At 38.9% G+C, this 23,819-nt stretch overlaps 1 protein-coding gene across 3 annotated transcripts in view; it reads left to right on the top strand.

Moving 5' to 3' along the window:
- Window positions 1–232: 232 nt before the first annotated feature.
- PRMT9 (protein arginine methyltransferase 9) overlaps window positions 233–23,819 on the top strand; it is a 48,088-nt gene continuing 24,501 nt past the window's right edge. The window contains exons 1-7 of one of the 3 annotated variants that reach the window (XM_021666714.2): window positions 233–597; window positions 3,299–3,447; window positions 9,921–10,157; window positions 10,679–10,846; window positions 13,221–13,323; window positions 15,379–15,485; window positions 20,969–21,161. In XM_021666714.2, coding sequence (XP_021522389.2) covers window positions 409–597; window positions 3,299–3,447; window positions 9,921–10,157; window positions 10,679–10,846; window positions 13,221–13,323; window positions 15,379–15,485; window positions 20,969–21,161 — 1,146 coding nt within the window. In that variant the 5' untranslated portion in view covers window positions 233–408. Of the gene's footprint in view, window positions 598–3,298; window positions 3,448–9,920; window positions 10,158–10,678; window positions 10,847–13,220; window positions 13,324–15,378; window positions 15,486–20,968; window positions 21,162–23,819 lie in introns of those variants that run through there. The other 2 variants (XR_010345365.1, XM_021666716.2) reach the window with 2 other exon arrangements.

Consider the following 23,819-nt stretch of genomic DNA (forward strand, 5'->3'; position numbering starts at 1 on the left):
CCTGAGTGCAAGAGGGAGAGAAAGGTCTGCTCTCAGCCGGAAAAAAAACGGCATGAGATTGGACGCGTCTTAACATGCGCGGTCTCCTAAGAGCACGCGCAGTGGTCGCTCCTACGGGAATGGGCGGCAGCGACGTATCCACGTCGGGCGCGCTGACGTTAGCGTAGCGTGCACCTCCAGCCTGGTCCGCAGTAGTGTGATGTGCGTCACGGTCTGCGCCGCCCGCGGGGCCAGGAGAGGGCGGAGCTTCCGCCTCGGCAGCGGTGGGCGGATTCACCCGTAGAGGAGGGTAACTTTTCTGTACTGGTTCTTGAACCGTTGTCTGGTCCTTGGGAGTGTAGCATCCAGACAGTTTCCTAGTTCCGCTTACAAAATATCTTCCTTTTTGCCATCCACGTGGTGACTGTCATGTCGAACTCGCGGCCCAGGTCCCGCCGAGACCCCGGGGGTGGCGCCGGGGCAGCCGGCCGGGACGAGCTAGTGTCGCGGTCCTTGCAGAGCGCAGAACACTGTCTGGGCGTCCAGGACTTCGGCACTGCCTATGCCCACTACCTCCTCGTGCTCAGTCTGGCGCCGGAGCTGAAAGATGAAGTGAAGGTGAGGGCCCCTTTTTCTCACTTGCTGGCAGATCCATTGTCCTTGTAAAAAAAAAAAATTAGAAAAAAAGCAGAGGGGCTAGGGTGCGTGGCTGGGTGGTTGCTATTAATATTTAGGGCCTTTTTTTTCCCTCACTTGCTAGCAGATCCAACGCCCTCGTATATATAAAAAAAAAAATAGGCGGAGGGGCCAGGGTGCGTGGCTGTGTGGTTGCTATTAATATTTACTGTTCACCTTTAATGCCTTTCTCTTATTCACACCTACGACCAACTGAGAGGAGAAACCTGCCGCCTTCACCTTCGAAATATGTCCAGAATCTTACCACTTCTCACCATCTTCCCCTTTACTCCCCTGGTTCGAGCTTCAGTTATCTGCCAGCTGCTGCAATGGGCTTTCCACTGGGCTCTCTCCTGCAGTCTGTGTCAACATAGCTGGCTTTTGCAACGAAAGTCAAATGTTGTCACTTCTCAGTTTCAAAACTTTCATCTCATTTAAAATTCTAAAGGCCCTCAAATTGCAAATGAGTTCTCAGGTGATCCCTTTCTCCCTATATCCAATTTAAGCATGCTCTGGCATAAGGGCCTTTGCATTTTTTATACTGTGTAGTAGGAATATAGTGGGCCTCTAGTTGAATAAAGTGTGCAGTTAGCCTAAGGTGATTATCATTTAATGATGCATTCTTTAAACTTCAGCTATTGGATTATTTTGCAACAGTTATTTTGTTGAAACGCTGTACTTTTTTCAATTACTTGTAGAATCTAAATTACGAAAAATGATTTAAATTTGCTGTTACTTTGCTTTATTTAGACTGAGGGTTTCTCAGCCTCTGCACTATTGCCATTTTGAATGGGATAATTCTTTGTTATGGGGGGAGAGCAGATGTCCTGTGCATTGTAGTATGTTTGGCAGCATCCTACTAAATGTCAGTAGCGTCTAGTTGTTTGTAGTTCATGTAAACTTAGTGTAAACTTAAGGACCAACTGGCCTACTTTAGGAGGAGATGATATGTTGAGATGCAGTTTGCTTCTCCAGGTAGAAAATGTAGCAGCAGTAGAAAAATGTATCAACTCAAGTGATCTTTCCTCTCTTCCTTGTTTCCTAGTTTCCTCCTCTGTGAAACAGGGACACTGCCTCTGTTAAAAATATTTACTGTGTATTAAAAGTAAATTTAAAATTTGTAGTGCAATGCTTGAAAATCAGTACAGTAAGCAACTAGTTTTCTTTCCTGCCGAACAAAGTCTGTATTTCTTTGTATGGGCCCCTTGTAAAAATACCATTTCTTGCTACTCTATTTCCCATATCCAAACTCCAGCCACACCAACCCACTTATCTGTAGACCCTCTATCTGTGTTTTTTTTTTTTCTTTTTTTAATTTTGAGACAGAGCCTCACTCTGTCGCTCAGTCTGGAGTGGAGTGGTGCAATCTTGGCTCACTGCAACCTCCTCCTCCTGGGTTCAAGTGATTCTCCTACCTTGGCCTCCCAAGTAGCAGGGATTATAGGCGTTTGCCACCATGCCTGGCTAATTTTTATATTTTTAGTAGAGACGAGGTTTCACCATGTTGGCCAGGCTGGTCTTGAACTCCTGACCTCAGGTGATCTGCCCACTCTGGCCTTCCAAAGTGCTGGGATTACAGGCATGAGCTACCGCACCTGGCCAGAATCTCCTTTCTTATCCTTGTCTCTCTAGTAGACCCCATTAAGATTCAGTTCCAAGTATCAACTCTTTTGTATAAAATATGTGAAGATGACTTAAAATGTTTTAATGGTAAAGCTGTAATGACTAAAACTTTCCCTCTTTCCACAGTGTTGCAGCATGGAGAATGGCTGGAGGGAGATGCGATTGGAACTAGGGTGACAGCATGAAGGCTGTTGCTGGAGTCCAGCAAGTGGTTACAAGGGCCAGATTAGGTTGTAACTGTGGGAATGGAGAGGAGATAACAGATTTAATGGTATTGAGAGAGCATTGGCTAGGTTTGAAACAGTGTATGTGGAGTTAAGGTACCATTATAGGTGACTCTGTCGTTTGAGGTTGAGTAGTATCTTAATCTTATATCCTGTGTCAGAGGAATATGATTAGTTCAGTTTAGAACATTCTGAACTTTTCCAAAATTTTATGTTAAATTTCTCTCCATAGGGCCTCTGTGAGGCCTTTGTGTTGCCCCAGTTCTTTGCACAATAATTGTTCAGGAAATAATTTGAGTTGGACTACATTTGCAATGGCTGGAGCTCCATTGCTTGGTTGAAATGACTAATAGGAATCTGTATCTATGAGTCTGAGGTTCAGAAGAGAAGGTCTTCACTAGAGATGTAAATGTCACATCCATTAACACATGGGTGACAACAAATGCATTAGGGATGGATGAGAGAAAAAAGAAGAATGCTAAGTACAAGCTCCAAAACACAGGAACCAACAAAAATGAGGCAGTTGGAGAATCAGGAGAGTGTGATCCAGCAGCTAAGAATGGAGGGAGTTTAGAGAGTGGTCAGACTGTCTAATTCTGCTTATTATTGCCATATAGGTGGTAAGATTCATTCATTTGTGCACTTGTTCAGAAAATAGTGCCTACTAAAGCTAAATGAAATTTAAGGTGATCATTCAATGGTAATTAAGATATTGCTTGGAATCTTCAACTAATGTTGTATATTCTTTCATCTTTTATGTTATTGACTAATTCATAATTTTTTTCTTATTTGCAAAGGAAACTTTTCAGTACACGCTTTTCAGATGGGCTGAAGAGCTTGATGCTCTCAATCGGATACAAGACTTACTTGGTTGCTATGAGCAGGCCTTGGAACTGTTTCCTGATGATGAAGTGATTTGCAATAGTATGGGGGAGCATCTCTTTAGGTTTGTAGTCATTTCAATATTACTTGTTAAGAATTATTCTGTATTATCTGGATAGGGATAAATCATACTGTAATTTGAACAGGGAAAGTTTAATATAGAGGATTATTAAGGAGAACTGAAAAGAAAAGCAGATATATAATATCATTGCAGTTTTAATATTATATAACATACTACATAATAGCCACTGCTGCTAGGAGTAAGATAGAGTATCCAAGGAAGAGTTCTCCTCACTGGGCTGAGTTCCAGACTTTATTGGAGAGGGCACAGCTGTGATTCTCAGGATGACAGAAAAGTCACTGTAGTGCCTTGCCAGGGAACTTCTTATAAATTTATTTTCTGGATCTGGCTATAATTTTGCCTTTTGGGGTGCAGAGAAAGCCTCATGGGGAAGTATCTCATCAGAGATATTCCATTACAAAACCTTATAGTAGGATAAGGGGCCCTGAGGAAGCTGCTGATCTTGGATGCTGCTAGCTGCCATACATTTGAGGAGCTTGGTGCTGGAGAAGCCCTAAGCACACTGGAATCAGGAAGCAAAATGCTTTCTTCCTACAGTGTCTCTCCAGCACTTTTTTTTTTTTTTTGACAGAGTCTCACTTTGTAGCCCAGGCTGGAGTGAAGTGGCATGATCTCAGCTCACTGCAACCCCCACCTCCCGGTTCAAGTGATTCTCATACCTCAGCCTCCTGAGAAGCTGGGATTATAGGCACCTGTCACCCCACCTGGCTAATTTTTGTATTTTTAGTAGAGACAAGTTTTCACCATGTTGGCCAGGCCGGTCTCAAACTCCTGACCTCAAGCGATCCACCCGCCTCACCTCCCAGAGTGCTGGGATTACAGGTGTGAGCTACCATGCCTGGCTTCCAGCACTTTTTTTTTTTTTGAGACAGTGTGTCAGTGTGTCACTGTGTCACTCAGGTTGGAGTGCAGTGGCACCATCAAGACTCACTGCAACCTTGACCTCCCAGGCTCAGGTGATCTTCCCACTTCAGCAGCCCCCCCCACCTGCACCCCAGTAGCTGGAATTGCAGTACATGCCACCACACCTGGCTTATTTTTTGTAGGAACAGGATTTTGCCATGTTGTTGCCCAGGGTGGTCTGGAACTCCTGGGCTGAAGCGATCCTCTGGCCTCGGCCTCCCAAAGCACTGGGGTTACAGGCTTGAGCCACTGCACCCGGCCTCTCCACACTTTTTACCAACAAAGCTTATCCTTGTGCCAACTGGTGGGAGAATATTAAAGGGCTAGATACATTTTTCACAGAGCAGGCAGAAAAGGGTAAATTTGGCAATAAGTTGATAACTAGCTATGTTGGGAGTCTTGAAACCATTTCCAGATTTGCTGAATTGCTAGAAGGGCTCACAGGCCTCATCATATAGTCCTATTCATGGCTCTCGTGTATTACTGTGAATGGATACAAAGCCAAATTTGCAAAGGGTAAATGTGCATGGGGCAAAGTGTAAAGGAAAACCAGGTGCAAGGTCAAAGGTCCTTTTTCAGTGAAGTCACACAGGATGCACTTCATCCCCCCAGTGATTTGTGACAATACATGTGAAATGTTGCCAACCAGGGAAATTCATTAGAGGCTCAGTGTCCAGGGTTTTTGCTGAGAGCTGGACACTTAGGTACCCTCTGCCTGGCATATACCAAAATTCTTGATTCACAGAAGAAAAGCAGGTCAGGTGTTGAGCATAAACCACGTTGTTTTGTTTGAGCATAAACCATTGTTGAGCATAAACCAAACTGTTTAGGCACAGCGAGCCACTCTTAGCAGTTAGTGTAGTGGGAACCCTCTCCAAATCCAAATTCCCAGATGCCAGCTAAGGGACAGTTTTGTAAACAGGCCTCTCAAAGGATGGCAGTCAGGCCTGCTATGTTAATTAACTCTTTCTGCATACTAGTACATGTGCATGAAGAATTCTGTGAAAGTACAGGAAATAAAATGGTTAACATTGCTTCTGAGTTTGAAAGTTTCAAGAGTAATGGGGACTGAGCATGGTTCTGCCAAGTTGGAAAGTAACAGTTGCTCACATTCCAAGGAATTTAGTTAATGAAATCTCATTTTAAATGTTCCTTTTAGGTATTTTCATGCATTTCCTCACTAATTGCATCCTCTTTCCCTCAAATCACATCCAGCAAAAAAAAAAAACTTAATGTTGTGAATAATGAACTATAAAACTCCTAAATGACCACAGAATTTCTCCTCTTAAGCGTACCTTGAGTTTATTAGCTGTTAATAATCAATCCACTACTTTTGTTTCTGGTGCCCATTGGGCCCTTGCATGACTCACTGGACTGTGCAGGGCTAGGGACCCTAAGAAGGGAGTATATATACTCTGTAAAGTTTTGAGGAATTAAATTAATTGAGCAATCAACTCATTGTTTATATACTTTTTTCAGTATGGAGAAATAATGTTTTATAAATAACTTTTAAGAAGAACATGGATCATTAACCTGACAAATGTAAGCCTCTGTGATAATTAATGTAAACTCTTTACATGGTCATTCACAATAAGTTTTATGAATATTTATTACAACATTGAATGGTATGTCTCTCTTCAGAAAAAATTTTGAGATTTGATGTATAGAATTTTTTGCTTATTTAAAAAAATTCTAGGGTGGATGCGGTGGCTCATGCCTGTAATCCCAGCACTTTGGGAGGCTGAGGCAGGCGGATCAGTTGCGGTCAGGAGTTTGAGACCAGCCTGGCCAACATAGTGAAACCCTGTCTCTACTAAAAAAAATACAAAAAGTAGCTGGGTATGGTGACATGTGCCTATAGTCCCAGCTACTCGGAAGGCTGAGGCAGGAGAACTGCTTGAACCTGGGAGGTAGAGGCTACAGTAAGCCAAAATTGTGCCACTGCACTCCAGCCTGGGTGACAGAGCGAGACTCCGTCTGAAAAAAATAATTCTACCTGTCAAAATAGAATGACTTTGTTGAGGCTGCTTAATAAGTTGAAAATATAAACAAAGTAGTATTAAGTTTTTTATGTGTACGTAAGTGTTTTTGTAAATGAAATACAACTTTTTCATAGAACAGTCTTTTTCTTCATTGGAATTTTTGTGTACTCTCCATAGAAACTTTATAATTAGGAAAAATTGGTGAAAACAAAAAACTTTTGTTTTGGATTTGTTTTAATACATCTAATTTCACTGCCTATAAAATATAAAATAAAATAATGTATAAAATAATGGGAGAATTCTTGTTTAGGAAACATGATGATAATGTCCTATTTTATATAGAAAGATACCTTTACATGTTCAGTAATTGTTCTGTACTATCATTCTTTTCCTTATTTGGTTATATTAATTTTTTGTTTTTTTTTTGAGACAGAGTCTTGCTCTGTCACCCACACTGGAGTGCAGTGGCAGGATCTCAGTTCACTGCAACCTCTGCCTCCCAGGTTTAAGCAATTTTCGTGCTTCAGTCTCCTGAGTAGCTGGAATTATAGGCACACACCACTATGCCTGGCTAATTTTTGTATTTTTAGTAGAGATGGGGTTTTACCATATTGCCCAGGCTAGTCTCGACCTTCTGACCTCTAGTGATCCACCTGCCTTGGCCTCCCAAAGTGCTAGGATTATGGGCATGAGCCACCATGCCTAGCCAAGTTACATTTTTATTCAATGAGAAGTTCTGTATAAGAAATACTTTTGCCAAACTTTATTAGCCAGTCTCAGTAATGTAACTGCAAGGCATTTTAACAGTCTTAATTAACAGGGTTTAGGGAGTGACAATGAATTCTCCTTTAAGAAACAAATATTTGATAGTTTTTAATTGTAGAGTATGTTAATAAGTAGAAAAATAAGGCAGATAATCAACTGGGGGTTACTTGTTCATATTAATAGTTAACCTGATCAGATACAGCATCCATTTTCTACAAATTATCAACCTCTTTCCACTTAAATGAAATTTGTTTTAAAAGATTTTTTAAAATAAAATCTTTTTTGTGAGTAATCTCCTCAAGTTTGTTTAAAAAATGTATATTTTATAAAAAGTTTTTCTTTTGTTTAGTTCATATAATGGGAGTTACTCTAAGGATTCAATTATATTTCCAGGTTATACACATACAGTGATCATAACATTCCAAGACTTATGTTTCGGGATAAACTCAATTTAACAGAAAATTCATACTTTTGATAGATTGTAACTTTTGGTGACCTGTTGTTGTAGGACGTTAGTCTGAGCAGTTACCAGTCATTGAGACAAAAATACTTGGTATTTGTTTTGGGGAGATGTAACTAAGCAAAATTTCTAATTTGGACAGTAGCAATTCAGAATTTGTGACAGTGTGAATGTGGCTTTAGCTATAGAATTTACCTTTGTTCTTGGCTGTTCTTGGTGTTTTTGTTCTACACTCCATTTCTCATCAAAAATAGTGTATCATTGACTCTCCACCGAAAGAATCTGTTCCAGGAGAAAACTATTTCCAAAGTAAATGATAGCTGCTTCTCCTGACACTTATTTGTGTAATAAAATTTGTCTGGAGTGTCTCAACTTCACAACCTTTTGTTAGTCCAGTAGCATCAGATTTAAACAAAATGTATTTAAATTGCTAATCAGGAAGATAACGTTTTTCCTAGTTAAAAGAAAAAAGGCATTCTGGCATTCGTATACTTCACTGATATTGTGGATACACATGTTGAGTCTTTCAATGAGATATGCTTTAATAGAGTAGATTATATATTTTTTAGATTAGAATTGCAGTTTAAGGAAACTCATGATGTATTAAATATCAAACCTAAGGGGAACACAAACCTAGGAAATTATTGGGGGCATGTTTAATACCCATTGTTGAGTTAGTCTCTCAACAAATAATGATTACATACAATGTATGTAGTACTGTACTGTGTACGTTTGTAGTTGCAAATAAGAACAAGATAGTTTTGCTTTCAAGGTAACTTAAAAATAACGTATATTAACCTTACGCATTTAAATTTTCACCTAAATCATGAGTGCCTCTTACTTGACATAGGGCCATTGCTTTTTTTTTTAGAGTGCAGTCCCCTGTTTGGACTTGTAGAATGTCTTTTTTGCTTAAACTATGCCTAGAATGAATAGTATGATTAAGTTTCTCTAAACTTGACAGAATGCTTAAAGGTACTTGTTAAGAACCATGAATGAAAGTGTTCTGCTAGCTCAGTTCTGTTCATTGTGTGGTGCACACATTGGTTCTCATCCACAAATTACTGATTAATGACAGGTAAGTATAGAAATTGAGAGTAAGTGTTTGAAAATGGGTATAGCAACCTGACATTGCTGTAAATCCAAGCATATGGTTAGGAAACTCTTAATGTGGAAGAGAGTATATAGATCAGTTTGGGTGCTGCTGAAATCTGATATTACGTGAGCTGCATATGAATCATGTGCAACACAGTCATATTGGTCTGCAAACAATTGAGAAGGATTCCCTCCTTCTCACTATTGGACTTGAGTAGTCTTAAAAATAAAAATTAAAAAAGAAAGAGAGGAGAGGTTTTTCATTACAGGTAGTTTGAGAAGCACTGTTCTAGAAGGTTTAATAGGTTTTTTTCTCCTGTCTTTTATTTTTGATTTGCTCACATATAATTAAATAGTACTTTCTTGAGTGACTTACCTTTGATTTTTTTCCAGAACACTTAGGCACAATAGTTTCCTTTATTTGGTCATATTTATTTACTTGGTGTAATATTAATTAAAATATATAATTATAATAACAAGCACAAAACTGACATAAACTGATCTGGCAGCAAATACAAATGACTCTTAGTGACCGTTAACTCAGTTGCTGAGAGAAAAGGCATGCAGGCACACCAGAGAGGAGTCTACTAAGCCATAGGCATTAGTGTGTTATACAGAGGGAATGGAATTGGCTAAATGGAGGCTGACTGTGAGAGCTTCTGCTATTCATTAGTGCAATAGCAATTTATTTATTTATTATTTATTTTTTTTTTTTGAGATGTAGTCTTGCTCTGTCGCCCAGGCTGGAGTGCGGTGGTGCGATCTCGGCTCACTGCAACTTCTACCTCTGGGGTTCAAGTGATTCTCCTGCCTCAGCCTCCTGAGTAGCTGGGACTACAGGCGCATGCCACCACACCTGACTAATTTTTGTATGTTTTTAGTAGAAACGGGGTTTCACCGTGTTGGTCAGGCTGGTTGGTCTTGAACTCCTGATCTTGTGATGTGCCTGCCTTGGCCTCCCAAAGTGCGGCGATTACAGGCATGAGCCACCACGTTGGCCTACAATAGTAATTTGTAGTCAGATACTTGTTTGTGTCATGGAATATATAAATGTAGTAGCGGTTCAGAAAAGAAAGAAATCCTGAGCATTGGAGTCCTCAAAGACAGCTTCCCAAAAGAGGTAGCACTTGGATTGGTAGGATTTGGGGTGCCGGCACGGGATACCCAGGCAGGAGAGGGGCATAAACAAAGGTATTGCAGTTGATAGCATATAGTTGAATATATTTTGTCTTTGTTATTTTTTACTCTAGAATGGGCTTTAGGGATGAAGCAGCTGGGTATTTTCATAAAGCAGTGAAACTAAACCCTGATTTCAGTGATGCAAAGGAGAATTTTTATCGTGTTGCCAACTGGTTGGTGGAACGCTGGCACTTTATCATGCTTAATGACACCAAGAGGAATACGATTTATAATGCAGCAATCCAAAAGGCGGTTCGTTTGGGGTCCAAAAGTGTCTTGGACATTGGAGCAGGAACTGGAATACTAAGGTTGGTAGTAACTGCATTTTAATGATATATACGTGTATACTAATGTAGATTAAAGATTTTGCCAGATATAGAAAATTTACCATTGGAATTTAAATTTAAAAGTATTTCTCATAATCTTGTTAGGCTTATTTATGTAACTATTATTATGTTTTTTACTACAACTTTTATCAAGAACTGGGTGTAACTGCTAAGGAAAATTTGGGATTATTGAAATTTTTAATAATGAGTTTAAGAGTATTTTTTACGTTAACATTCTGGTGGAATCTACTTGTCCAAGTTCAAGCCCATTAGTATTCATTAAAGATACAATGCCAGTTGTGTTTTAATAGAGTAGATCCCATAGTTTATTGAATGATTTGTTTCTAGACAAGAATATTAGTTTATTTTTTAATGCAGAATGTGTAATGATTGTGTTAAAGAATAAAAGGAAAAACCCCATATTTTAGCATCATCATTTCCTTAAAATTTGAGAAAATACAGCAGATTATTTTTTCTTGATGGAACGCTTTTTTCTCTTGTAGCATGTTTGCTAAAAAAGCTGGAGCACATTCTGTGTATGCCTGTGAGTTATCCAAGACCATGTATGAACTTGCCTGTGATGTAATGGCAGCAAACAAGATGGAAGCAGGGATCAAACTCTTACATATGAAGTCACTTGACATAGAGATTCCGAAACATATTCCTGAAAGGTATTACCATGTAAACTTGATTTTAGTGTTTATACTTCTCTTTTTTTAAAAAGACTAAGATGTATTTCTAGTTTTTAGTCCAAACAAAATGCTACAAATCTCTTATTTTGTAAAGATATGGATATAGGATAGGATAGTTTATTGAAAGACATTTAAATAAAATTATATTCCTTAGTAAAAATATTTAAAGATCTTGAAAAATATTTGTGGCAAGGGATTTAATAAACTTGATCTTAGCAAGTTACTTTACCTTTGTGTAGTTTTTTTAAAATTTTTAATTTTTTAAAATTTTTTCTTTTAATAGAGACAGAGTTTCACCATGTTGGTCAGGCTGGTCTTGAACTCCTGACTTCAGGCGATCCACCCGCCTTAGTCTCCCAAAGTGCTGGGATTACAGGTGTGAGCCACCGTGCCTGGCCTTTACCTTTGTTAATTTCAGTGTTCTTGTTTGTAAAAATACATAATTCATCTTGTGGTCAATAACTACTTAAAAGTTGTACTTAAAAAGAAAACATAAGCAGTTCAGATTCAATGGACTTACCACATTTTGTGTTAATATCCTTGTTTAAAATGAAAGCTTTGGAAATGTCAGCTGTCAGCATATTTTGGCATGGGCCCTTTAAATGATTTGAATATAGTTCATATAAGTCTTGGGTTTTTAGTATATTTTCTCACTGTGATCCGTATCATAAGGGTGATGGAATTTTAGAGCTGGAAGGAATTTAAAAATGATCTGGTTCAACACTATTCATTTTAGAGACAAAGTTTTCTTTATGTGGCACTTACTTTACCTATCTCTTCTGGGTCTGTCTTCCCATCTTATTTCAATTCAGTTTGTATTGAAAGAAGACGGTTTTGTTCATTATATAAACTATGACTTTAAAAAGTCTTCTTCCATATATATAAAATAATGTTTATGTTAACATAGTGCCTACACTTTTCAATGGTCTCTACATTTATTCTCATGAGAAAATTCCTATTGGATTAAGGCAAATGTCATACCCATTTTATAGAAAAAAACGCTATCCTCAACTGTCTTGTTCCACTTGGGCTGCCATAATGAAATACCACAGACTGGGTGGCTTTAATAATAGACATTTATTTTCTCACAGTTCTGGAGGCTGGAAGACCATGATCAAGGTGCTGGCAAGTTTGCTTTTGTGAGGATTCTCTTCCTGAATTGCAGATGCTGCTTTCTTGTGTCTTTACATGGCCTTTCCTTCTCCAAATATAGTCAGTTTGGGGGTTAAGGGCTTCAACATGAATTTTAGGAGGGACATGAGTCAGCATGAATCAAAATTACCTTAATTTAATATATATTTTTCTCACAGATAATGTTTAGAAAGATCTATTGGTTTTGAAATCAGGAGCTTTGGATTCCAGATTAGACTGTTACTTAGTTTGACCTTAAGCAAATCTCTAGACTTCAAGATATTAGACTAGATGATTTGAAACACCTTTCACATTCTAGGTGTATGCAATCATAAATACTGGATATTTTCTGTATATGTTGGGTTTAGGCACTGTGGAGGATACCAAAGTCATTGTTACCCTCAAGGCACTTACAGTCTAGATAGGAAGATAAATAATATTTATGAAATTTTTCTTATCTTTGAACTACATAATGAGTGATACTGGCAATAAATGCTGAAGGAGTTCAGAGAAGGGAGAAACTATTTTAGTATGTCTTTGAGTAAAATTTTCTAGAAAGAAAGAATGGACAGAAGAGCAGAGTTCTGGGGACTAGGCTTTTGCAAAGACTTAGTGGGTAAAGGAAGAGAAGTGGTAAGAGAGGCACAGTCAACATGTAGGAGGCAAACATTGTTGATACAGTGTCATAGAAGGTAGAGATAGATTTTCAGAGGGAGGGCTCTCTCCTACAGTCAGTGTTATTTGGAGATAAAAAAAAATGACACCCAAGAAAGAGGATTCATTTTAATAAGTAGGGAGTTATTGATGGTAAAACATATTTTTATAGACTGTTGGAGATGGAAGTCTACTTGCTTGGCATTAAGGAAGGAGACTGATAAAGGTAATGGATATGAACCACTCTTAAATGTAGGCAATGAAAGAATAACCTGGAGAGAGAACAAGGCCAAGTGAAGATTGTCAATCGCCTCTCCCCCACTGCCCCTACCACCCTCCCATCTTCCAGACCAAGGAGAAGGAGCCAGTGGAGAACAAAGGAGCTTAAGGAACGTTCCAGTAAAGTTCCTCAAGATTCAGCAGTAGATATTAAAAATGAAATGTATTAGGAAATTTTACATATGGACTATTTCTATAATATACTCTTCCTTTCTCCTCTCAGCTTTGACATTTTTTTATAATAGCATGATATTTTACTTACATATATCTTTGAAAAATCATTCTATAGAGTGTCCCTAGTTGTAACAGAAACTGTCGATGCAGGTTTATTTGGAGAAGGAATTGTGGAGAGTTTGATTCATGCATGGGAGCATTTACTTTTACAGCCAAAGGTAAGTAGTATGAAAATACTTAAAATTGATTAAATTCATTATTTCATCAGAGATTTATTGAATCCTTAGTATATTTACAAAGCAATTTGAAATATATTTTCCATTGTCAAGGTGTACATACTGTGTGGTTGGAAAGAAATCTATGCAAAAAACATTTACTAACAACATGATACAATGTATACTTATGTGCCCAATGAGGTATACAGGCAAAAATACTCCAGGGAAGAATTCATAGGAATTGAGATTACTTTGTGGAGGGACTGACTATGGAATTCTTGAGTAGGGATGAAAAGGGAGGTACTTTCAGTCTTACAGACCTCACTGCCTAGAATTTGGCAAATTATCAAAAGGGAGTGTAGTGATAGCTGGTTTGGTACTGATTTAAGTTACCTATTGAACCCAGGCTATGGATTAGACAGGACTTTTTTTTTTTTTTTTTTTTTTGAGACAGTCTTGCTCTATTGCTAGGCTGGAGTGCAGTGGCGTGATCGCGGCTCACCGCAGCCTCTGCCTCCTGGTTCAAATGATTCCCCTGCCTCAGCCTCCCGAGTAGCTGGGATTATAGGCATGCAAACCATGCCTGGCTAATTTTTTGTATTTTAGTAGAGACAGGGTTTCACCATGTTGGCCAGGATGGTCTCGATCTCCTGACCTTGTAATCTGCCTGCCTTGGCCTCCCAAAGTGCTGGGATTACAGGCGTGAGCCAGCGCGCCCAGCCCAAGGACTAACTCTTGCCAAATTATATTTTGCATTGAAATCCTCCGTTGCAGCCCACAAATCATTGATTTGGTTTAAATGATATGAATTATCAATGAAAGGATTTTAATATGTAATAAAAATTCAGTGTTGACAGAAAATGATTTGGATTTAAAATTGCTAGTTAAGGTTGAAAAGAGCAATTTTTTTTTTTTTTTTTAATTTTTTTAAATAGAGACAGGGTTTCACCATGTTTGCCTGGCTCTAGTCTTGAACTCCTGGCCTCAAGTGATTCTCCTGCCTTGGTCTCCCAAAGTGTTGGGATTATAGGTGTGGCCACTGCTCCTGGCCAAACAATTTATTGTAGGTAATGATATTGATTTCTTGATCAAAGTCATACCTAAATCTCTTTTTCTATGCAGACTTACAGTCCTTTCCTCCGCCCATCCTCCCTCTTTTCTTGTATCCTTTGCATTTGTATTGTGGAAAAGAAAAAAAATATATATATAAATATATATATATATATATATATATAGACACACATATATACACACACATATATATATGTATGTATATATATACACACACACATACATATATAGCAGTGAAAATACTTACTCTGTTTTTTTTTGAGATGGGGTCTCACTCTGTTGCCCAGGCAGGAGCACAGTGGCACCTTTTTTCGCTTACTGCAGCCTCAAACTCCTGGGCTCAAGTGGTCCTTTCATCTCAGCCTCCCAATGTTACCATACTTGGCTAATTAAAAAAATTTTTTTCTTCTGTAGAGACAGAGTCTTGCTATGTTGCCTAGGCTGGTCTCAAACTCCTGGCCTCAAGTGGTTCTCTCTCTTTGGCCTTCCAAAGTGCTGGAATTACAGGTGTGAGCTGCCAGGTCCAGCCAAAAATAACTTTTTTTCTTTTTTGAGACAGAGTCTTGCCCTGTGGCCCAGGCTGGAGTGCAGTGGCATGATCTCAGCTCACTGCAACCGCTGCCTCCTTGGTTCAAGCGATTTTCCTACCTCAGCCTCCTGAGTAGCTGGGAATATAGGCATGTACTACCACGCCCAGCTAATTTTTTGTGTTTCTTGTAGAGACAGGGTTTCACTGTGTTAGCCAGGATGGCCTTGATCTTCTGACCTCATGATCTGCCTGCCTTGGCCTCCGAAGTGCTGGGATTATGGGCATGAGCCACTGCGCCTGGCCCAAAAATGCTTTTTAAGGAAGAAAAAAGTTCTTTAAGTTACGTATCCTTACTTATTGCCTTTAAGTTTTTTAAGTTACATTTTCATAGCTTATCATTATGTACACATAATTTTACATACATGTGATAACATAATTTTTATTGTTATTTTTTTTAGACCAAAGGTGAAAGTGGTAATTGTGAAAAGTATGGGAAAGTTATACCAGCAAGTGCTGTTGTATTTGGAATGGCAGTAGAATGTATAGAGATAAGAAGACATCATAGGTAAGTGTATTAGTCTGTTTTCACACTGCTGTAAAGAACCTCCTGAGACTGGGAAATTTATAGAGGAAAGAGGTTTAAATGACTCACAGTTCTGAATGCTCGGAGGCCTCAGGAAACTTACGAACATGGCAGAAGGGGAAGCAGGCACATCTTACATGGCAGTAAGCAGGTGAGAGGGAGAGGAGGCGGGGGAAGCACGAGACCATGTGCATGAGTGTAGGAAACACTACCAATTGTAAGACCATCAGATCTCGTGAGAATTCACTCACTGTCATGAGTTTAAAGGTCACAAAACTACAAATCCTCACCCGAATACATATTCACTAATATGATTTCTTTTATAACAAAGCATAAATATAATTGTCTATTAATCAGAGAAATGGCAATTAGAACCAATGGGATAACATTTTCTAACTGCTTATGTTAGCACATTAAAGTTGTATGATGTTTTATTTTCTCTTAGGTGTAGGGAAAATTTATATACTGTAGATAAAACATATTAGTAGCTTGATTTGGCATTTTCTAACAACACAAAAGATGTTTGTAGTCCTTGATCTAGCATTTCTATGTCTGGCAATCTATCCTGATAAATGCTCATACATGTGTGGAGTGATGCGTGTACAGGGATGTTCACGGTAATACTGTAATTGGAAAAATTAATGCAAACAAAAAATTATCTGAATGTTTATATTAATGAGAAAATATTTCAATAAATTATGATATAACAGTCACCTAATGCAAAAAATAGTTAAGGTATATGTATAGACAAGGAAAGAAGTTTATAGTATACTGTTAAGTGAGAAAGACAAGGTATAATCTTAGGAGCAGTGAGCATACCTAGAACCCAGATTTTGGTTTTTAAATACCATTTCTCACCAAAGTAACTATAGCTTCTTGAAGCAGTGGCTGATTCCAGTACTGGGGTGGAATAGATTCAAGATGATTCTGGGACATCTTGTATTAGAAGGTGAGGAAGTGCTCAAAAAGGATTTAGTGGGGGGAAAGGGGAGCAAAAGCACACAGCAACATGCTTGAAGAGTCTCTCACTGGCCAAATTTGGGACAATTTAATCACCAAAACAAAGAAGGGGTCTAATGGATTAAAACCCACTGAATAACAATCCATTAATTTCTTCATATCTTAAGCAGATTAATAAATACATAAAAGGGGATAAAACTACAACTCATCCTTACAGTAAATGCTAATAGTATAGGAAAAATGAGGCAGAATTACTTTTTGGGAGGCAAGAATCATGAATAGATGCTAAATCAATAGAGGGAAATCTGATGAGGATCAGGGCGTTTATATAGTTCCAAAGTATCTCTCAAATTACTACAAAAGGAAAGATTGTAAGTATGTAGGGAAGAAACTACACAATATCTTTTCTTTTTTTTTGAGATGGAGTTTCACTCTTGTTGCCCAGGCTGGAGTGCAGTGGTGCGATCTTGGCTCACTGCAACCTCTGCCTCCCAGGTTCAAGCCATTCTTCTGCCTCAGCCTCCCAAGTAGCTGGGATTACAGGCTACCATGCCTGGCTAATTTTTTTTTTTTTTTTTTTTTTTTTTTAGTAGAGACAGGGTTTCATCATGTTGGCCAGGTTGGTCTCGAACTCCCGACTTCAGGTAATTCACCCTCCTTGGCCTCCCAAAGTGCTGGGATTACAGGCCTGAGCCACGTTGCCTGGCCTTTTTTTAAAAAATTAAATTATTATTATTATTATTTTTTGAGACGGAGTTTCACTCTGTCGCCCAGGCTGGAGTGTAGTGGCACAGTCTCGGCTCACTGCAATCTCTGCCGCCTGAGTTCAAGTGATTCTCCTGTCTCAGCCTCCCAAGTAGCTGGAAATACAGGTGCCCGCCACCTCACCTGGCTAATTTTTATATTTTTAGTAGAGATGGGGGTTTCACCATCTTGGCCAGGCTGGTCTTGAACTCCTGACCTCATGATCCACCTGCCTCGGCCTCCCAAAGTGCTGGGATTACAGGCATGAGCCACTGCTCCTGGCCTTAACTTTAATTTTATTTTACTTTAAGTTCTGAGATATGTGTGGAGAACATGCAGGTTTGTTACATATATATACATGTGCCATGGTGGTTTACTGCACCTATCAAGCTGTCATCCAGGTTTAAAGCCCCACATGCATTAGGTATTTGTCCTAATACTCTTCCTCTCCTTGCCCCTATGCTGACAGGCGCCAGTGACCACACATCTTAACCAATTGATTAAAGCTAACATCACCAGTAAGATTCCTCCAGATTTGATACTTTGAGGATGCATTTCTTATATAGTACCACATCCAAAATGTACAACCTGCAATAATCTAATTGTGAGAAAACCTTAGACAAACCCAAGTTGGAACCATTCTGTAAAACAGTTGGCCTATTTTCTTAAAAAATGTCAGTGACATGAGAGATAGAGCAAAGATGAACTGTTTCAGATTAAAGGAGATTAAAGAGACAGGGCAGCTAAATTGAAACTGTGACTTGTGTTGGGCAAAAAAACTACATTTTTTGAGACAGGGTCTTGCTCTGTTGCCCTGGTTGGAGCTCATTGGTTCACTTATGGCTCACTGCAGTCTTGACCTCCCAGACTCAAGTGATCCTCCCACTTCAGCCTCCTGAGTAGCTGCAACCATAGGTGTGTACCACCATGTCTGGTTAATTTTTAAAATTTTTTATAGAGACAGGGTCTTGCTGTGTTGCCCATGCTGGTCTTGTACTCCTGGGCTCAAGGGATCCTTCTGCTGTAGCCTCCTAAAGTGCTTGGATTACAGGCATGAGCCACTGTGCCCTGCCTTCATTATTGATTTTTGATTCACTTGACAAGAACAGAATATGAAGTATAGATTAGATAATACTGGCCAGGTGCTGTAGCTCACGCCTGTAATCCCAGCACTTTGTGAGGCCAAGGTGGGTGGATCACAAGGTCAGGAGATTGAGACCATCCTGGCAAACATGGTGAAACCCAGTCTCTACTAACATACAGAGAATTAGCTGGGCATGGTAGCGCGCATCTGTAGTCCCAGCTACTCAGGAGGCTGAGGGAGGGGAATTGCTTGAACTGGAAGGTGGAGGTTGCAGTGAGCTGAGATCGCCCCACAGCACTCCAGCCTGGAGACAGAGCAAGACTCCATCTCAAAAAAAAAAAAAACCCCCCCAAAAAAAACCCTGAATTTGATTGCTGTGGTTAAGAGAATATTCTCATTTTTAATAAAGATACACCAAAGTATCTTTTGAGAAATAAAAAGACATGATGAATACAACCTACTCACAAATGGTACAGAATGTTTCAGTAATGTACAAATAGAGTGTTATAAAAAGATAATGGAAGGATACATGTCTAAGGATAAAATCTTAACAATGAAGAAATGAGAGGACGAGTACTGTGAAGGTGAACTTTTTACTATATTGCTCAAAGTTTTGACAGTATATATTCAAGTAGTTTATAATACATCAGAAAGAAATTGTCTGTCTGGGCGCAGTGCTCATGCCTGTAATACCAGCACTTTTGGAGACCGGGGTGGGCAGATCACCTAAGCTCAGGAGTTTGAGACCAGCCTGGGCAACATGGTGAAACCCTGTCTCTATAAAAATTACAAAAATTAGCCAGCCATGGTGGCATGCACCTGTAATCCCAACTATTCAGGAAGTGGAGGTAGGAGAATTGCTTGAGCTTGGGAGATGGAGGTTGCAGTGAGTCAAGATTGTGCCTTTGTATTTCAGCCTGGGTGACAGCATGAGACCTTGTCTCAAAAAAAAAAAATTGTCACATGTTTTTTGTTTTAACTTGTGACTTTTAATTTTGAGTTATTAAAATCATTAGTTCCATTTGCTGGTTCATCTTTCGAGAGTGTAAGAAAATAATCTGTAAAAGTATGTTGTTTGAACTTTTGAAACTTTATAAAGGCAAATTATCTAAAAAAAAGTAATGCCACTGATATGAGGTGAGGTGAGATGAGGTTGGAGTATTTTCCTTTTACAAAATCTTGTTTAAATTTTCATAAACTGTTTTTTGATTATAAATTTTCTTTTTTTCTTTTTGCTTTTTTGAGACAGGGGGTCTTGCTCTGTTGCCCAGGTTGGAGTGCAGTGATGTGATCATAGCTCACTGCAGCCTTGAACTCCTAGGCTCAAGTGATCCTCCTGCCTCAGCCTCCCAAGTATCTAGGACTCCAGGCACACAACACCATACCTGGCTGTTTTATTTTATTTAGAAGAATCTTTCTATGTTGTCCATGCTGGTCTCTCAACTCCTGGGCTCAAGTGATCCTCTCATCTTGGCCTCCCAAAGTGCTGGGATTACAGGCATGAGCCACCATGCCTGGCCCAATGTAAATTTTATTGACAGCAGACATTTTTATAGTAAGTGTGTAAGCCATAAATTTGTGATTTGATCAATTTTCATGACGTTGATAGACGGGTAATCAATGCTGAGATCAAGGATGAGAATATTATTGCTGTGTAATATAATGTGCACAGGAAGAAACCCCTTCTCTTTACCAGCGTCCACTCTCCCTAGAGCACTTACTATCCTGACTTCTAATACCATAAATTAGTGTTGCTTGTTTTGAATTTCATATGAATAGAACCATACAGTGTGATTTGTTTTTGTGTGCCTAGCTTCTTTTGTGTTTACTTTGTTTGTTCTCATTGCGGAATCAGACTCCATTATATGACTATACCAGATTTTCCTGCTTTAGTACTGATAGATGTTTAGGTTATATCAGTTTTTTTGGCTTTCAGAAGCAGTGCAGCTATAAATATTGAACATTTCTTTTGGTGATAATATGTATTAATTTCTGTTGACTATATTCTCAAGTGGAAATGCCAAACACTGTTCTTCCATTAAGAATGAATCTGAATAGGTATGTTCAGTTCAAGTTGGCACTACAAAGCAGCCTTCGAAAGTGATCTTACTAATTTGATACTCCAATGGTGTATATGAGTCTGTATCCTCACCATAACTTGGTATTGACTACTTGTTTTTTTTTTCCATTCTGCTAAACGTGTAGTATGCATTGTGATTTTAACTCCATTTCCCTGATGGCTGTTGAAGCTGAGCACCTCTTCATGTGCTTATTGGCCATTTGGATATGCTCTTTTGTAAACTAAGTCTTTTGCCCATTTTTGGTTTTTATTAATATGTAGGAATTTTAAAATATATTTTGGTTATGAGCCCTTTGTTGAATATAGTTATTACAAATATCTTCTCTCAGTGATTTACCTTTTACTTTCTTACAGGGTGTTTTTTTTTTTTTTTTTTAATAGCAGAAGTTCTTAAATTTATTATAGACCTGTTTATAGTTGTTTTCCTGTATACTTAGTGGTGGTATATATGTATATATGTAGTTATGCTTAAGATATCTTTGCTCATGAGATTTTATTTCATTTTTGTATTTTTTTCTGGACTCAATATTAGATATGTTACTTTATTCTAAAAAAAAATCCATTTTCCTTCCCTTCCCCTATTTTCTCTCTCTCCAGAGTGGATATTAAGGACATTGCTGGTATCCATTTGCCAACAAATGTGAAATTTCAGAGTCCAGCTTCTTCTTCTGTAGATACTGAAGAAACAACTGAACCTTACACAACTGAAAAGATGAATCAAGTTCGTGGAGGATATTTGGCTTTGACAGAGTGCTTTGAAATTATGACAGTAGATTTCAACAACCTTCAGGTGAAAAAAAGTTCGGTTACTATTTTCAAGCATTAAATTTCCATGCATTGTTTAAAATAATATATAGGATGGCTGGTCCGAGTGCAGTGGTGTTTACAACTAATTGATCACAACCAGTTACAGATTTCTTTGTTCCTTCTCTACTCCCACTGCTTCACTTGACTAGCCTTAAATATATATATATATATATATATATATATATATATATATGTATGACAGTCTTATTTTATGAGTTTGCATGAGATTCCACTTACTGTATGTAAAGAAAATGATTCAAGAGTAATTAGAATTTCTTGCTGAAATTATTCTCTTACTTAATTTATTTTGAGACAGTGTCTTGCTCTGTCACCCAGGCTGGAGTGCAGTGATATCATCTCAGCTCACTGCAGCATCAACTTCCTGTGTTCAAGCAGTCCCCTTGCCTCAGCCCCCAATTAGCTACAGGCATGTGCCACTGTGCCCAGCTAATTTTTGTATTTTTAGTAGAGACGGGGTTTTGCCATGTGGCCCAGGCTGGTCTTGAACTCTGAACTCAAGTAGTCTGCTGACATTGGCCTCCCCAAGTGCTAGGATTACATGCATAGGAGCCACCATACCCAACCTGCTTATTTTAAATACAGAGAACTTCCCCGAATCTCCCCCCACCCCCCCATCCCCCCACCCCATTCTTAGGCAGCTCTTAACATACTGCCATACAATTATAATTATCCCTGTGTTATGCAGATGAGGAAATTGTTGCTCACATTAAATAATTTTCCCCCAAATTATTCAGCATGTGAATACAGGGTCAGGAATTCTAACGTAGGTCTTTCTGACTTTTCTCTGTATCATGCTGCCATTTCAAATTAACAAAATGAACAATAATCCAAATCTCTAGGTTATATGTGTATTATGGTGACCAGCCTTCATGGTTTACCCAGGACCGAAGCGGGTTCCAAGACTTGGGACTTTCTGTTTTGAAACCAATACAGTCCTAGGAAAAGCAAGAGAAGTTGATTACCCTGGTGTGTATATGTGTGTGTTGGTGAATGGTGTGAGGATATTCTGTATAAGGAAAGTGCCCAAAGAAATTGGAAAGGTTACATGGAATTCTCTAAAGGTCTTTAATAGGTAAAGTTAAATGTTCAAGTACGTAAATGTTATAAGTAAAACCTGTTTGGAGATAGATGACTTTGTGAGGGTAATTTTAGCCTAAGTTGTTTTTTTATTTTTTTGAGACAGTTTCGCTCTTGTTGCCCAGGCTGGAGTGCAATGGTGCGATCTTGGCTTACTGCAACCTCTGCCTCCCAGGTTCTGGAGATTCTCTTGCCTCAGCCTCCTGAGTAGCTGGGATTATAGGCACCTGCTACCATGAGTGGCTAATTTTAGTAGAGACATGGTTTCACCATGTTGGCCAGACTGGTCTCCAACTTTTAACTTCAGGTGATCCACCCGCCTCGGCCTCCTAAGGTGCTGGGATTATAGGTGTGAGCCACCTCGCCTGGCTAGCCTAAGATTTTCATAATTTAATAGAAGCTTTCATTTATTATTTGTTACAACATTTTTCTTGAGGTGATCTGGAACTAATTTAACAATTTGGCCTTGCTTACTGAGGCTGAGCTTTCTGAGCTTCAAGAGCATTCCTTACCTGTTCTGACTTTCAATGGCAAGTAACATGTTTGTAGCTGCCAGTTACCCCCAAAATATCCTTTTATTATTTTAAGGCCTTTTAAATTTTTAATTTTCCTTATCCACTGCCAGTTACCCCCAAAATATCCTTTTATTATTTTAAGGCCTTTTAAAATTTTAATTTTTCTTATCCACACACACAAATCTTATTAAGGTTTTAATTTCAAAAGTCATACCTGCCTGTTTAATACTTTCAAGCAATACAGGATAGAAAGGAAAAAGTCCCAGTATTTTTCTTACTTTTTTTTGAGGCTGCTCTGTCATCAGGCTGGGGTGCAGTGGCATGATCTTAGCTCACTGCAACCTCCATCTCCCGGTTCAAGCGATTCCCCTGCCTCAGCCTCCAGAGTAGTTGGGACTATAGGCGCACACCACCATGTGTGGCTAATTTTTTTGTATTTTAGTAGAGAGTTTCGCCCTGTTGGCCAGGATGGTCTTGATCTCTTGACCTCATGATCCGCTCGCCTTGGCCTTCCAAAGTGCTGGGATTACTGGCATGAGCCACCAAGCCCAGCCATTTTTCTTCCTGTTTAAAATCTTAACCCTTCTTTTGCCAGGTCACTAGTTTGAAGTGTATCTTTCCAGACTTGCTTTTCTATTCTTACACACACACATACACACACATACACTCTCTCTCCTCACACACACACACTCTTTCACACACATGCGTGTGTGCGCACACACACACGCACACCCTCTCTTTCTTTCCCTGCCACTTCCTTTCTCTCCCTGCCCTACCCCCTATTTTTTAAACAAAACAATCCCCACTACTTTGTCACTTAACCTTTTTCATTCAACAATATATTGTGGACTAATTTCCATATCAGTAATATATATCTGCCTCTTTCTTTTTAATAATAGCTGCATGGTATTCCAGTAAAATAGGTCAGAGCTTCCCAACCAGTATGCCTTACATAGTTTTAGGTGTGCCAGGATACCCAATCCCCAAGGGAGCTGGGCAGGACTAAGAACTCCAGAGATGGACAATGG

Source organism: Aotus nancymaae, unplaced genomic scaffold (assembly GCF_030222135.1).
Source record: "Aotus nancymaae isolate 86718 unplaced genomic scaffold, 86718_ANA_hifiasm-v0.15.2.pri h1tg000033l, whole genome shotgun sequence".
NCBI classification, from domain to species: domain Eukaryota; kingdom Metazoa; phylum Chordata; class Mammalia; order Primates; family Aotidae; genus Aotus; species Aotus nancymaae.